The sequence below is a fragment of the Morone saxatilis genome, unplaced genomic scaffold (genome assembly GCF_004916995.1).
Source record: "Morone saxatilis isolate NCDOM2014 unplaced genomic scaffold, NCSU_SB_2.0 Contig8, whole genome shotgun sequence".
Classification (NCBI taxonomy): domain Eukaryota; kingdom Metazoa; phylum Chordata; class Actinopteri; family Moronidae; genus Morone; species Morone saxatilis.
Window position 1 is genome coordinate 159,326 of NW_023340257.1, and position 1,071 is coordinate 160,396.

Genomic DNA, 1,071 nt, shown 5'->3' on the forward strand with positions numbered 1-1,071 from the left:
ACACTGAAGGTGTCCAGGTTCAGCAATAAAAGACGGCGAATGAGGCAATCAAACCGAGCTGACCTTCTTGCTGCAGGAGCCTCCATAAGACGCCGCGTAGCGGCATGCCCGTTTGTTCCGCATACAACCCCGACCCTGGGACAATCTACAACTGCCCAGAGCCTGGACCCCACCCGAAGCCTGTGCCCATCAACCAATCCTTACTGTCATTGTAAGTCCTATGTCAACAAGTCCTCTGCCAATGACCCTTATATTGAGAGAAGAACGCATGAGAGACCGCAATGTGTGGCGAGCAATCAGAGAGAGCTGTTTAACTTTTTTCCCTTTTATTGTGTCCATAGTGTGTATGTTGTGTTGTTTTGTTTGTTTGCTTAATTGGTATCTCCAGTTTTGGTTATCTTGCTGGGTTGGGCAATGGGCCCCCTGAAAAATTGCAAAACTTTTCGGGCCTGGCGACCACCTCGCCTCTGTCGAGTAAAATGTCTCAATTCTAAAGGTATGAAAATACAGTGAGTTTATTTTCATTTGATTATACACTGAATGAGAATCATAGCATATGAACTATTATATTCAGCGTTTCTCCCAAAATAGATGCCCCTAAATGTTACACCACTGGAGCACACTGGACCTTTAAAATTGACGCAATCTAACAGCAAGCACTGCCATTTTAAAGCACAGTTTTAGTGTACCATCCATTGGTTGTTAGTAAAAACTGACTACTGATGGTGCAATGAATACGATCAAAAGTCAGGGTCAGGGTTATCAAAAAGTCTCTAAAAAGTTACCCAGGTCCTTAAGTCAGGGCAGTGTTTTCGGTTTAACAAAATCAAGAAAGCTGCAATAAAACCAAGGGCACATGTCAAATATGTATCGGTTGTTATCCTCTTATTGGTTATTGAATCTTTTGAAGTGGTTAAGACCAAAAGGAGCCGCTTTGAAAGTAGACCATTTTTTTGAAGGGAGGAAATCATTATAGTGATTGTATTTCTGTGTCTATAATATACTTAGAGAAATTTTTGATTTTTCAGGTATAATGATAAATCAATGTCATTGGAGTTCAATAGTGAAGCG

The 1,071-nt window shown here is 41.3% G+C and overlaps 1 protein-coding gene across 1 annotated transcript in view; it reads left to right on the forward strand.

Annotated features, from left to right (window-relative positions):
- Positions 1–104: 104 nt before the first annotated feature.
- LOC118341921 (protocadherin Fat 3-like) overlaps positions 105–1,071 on the forward strand; it is a 23,689-nt gene continuing 22,722 nt past the window's right edge. The window contains exon 1 of the mRNA XM_035680339.1: positions 105–182. Coding sequence (XP_035536232.1) covers positions 105–182 — 78 coding nt within the window. The remainder of the gene's footprint in view (positions 183–1,071) is intronic.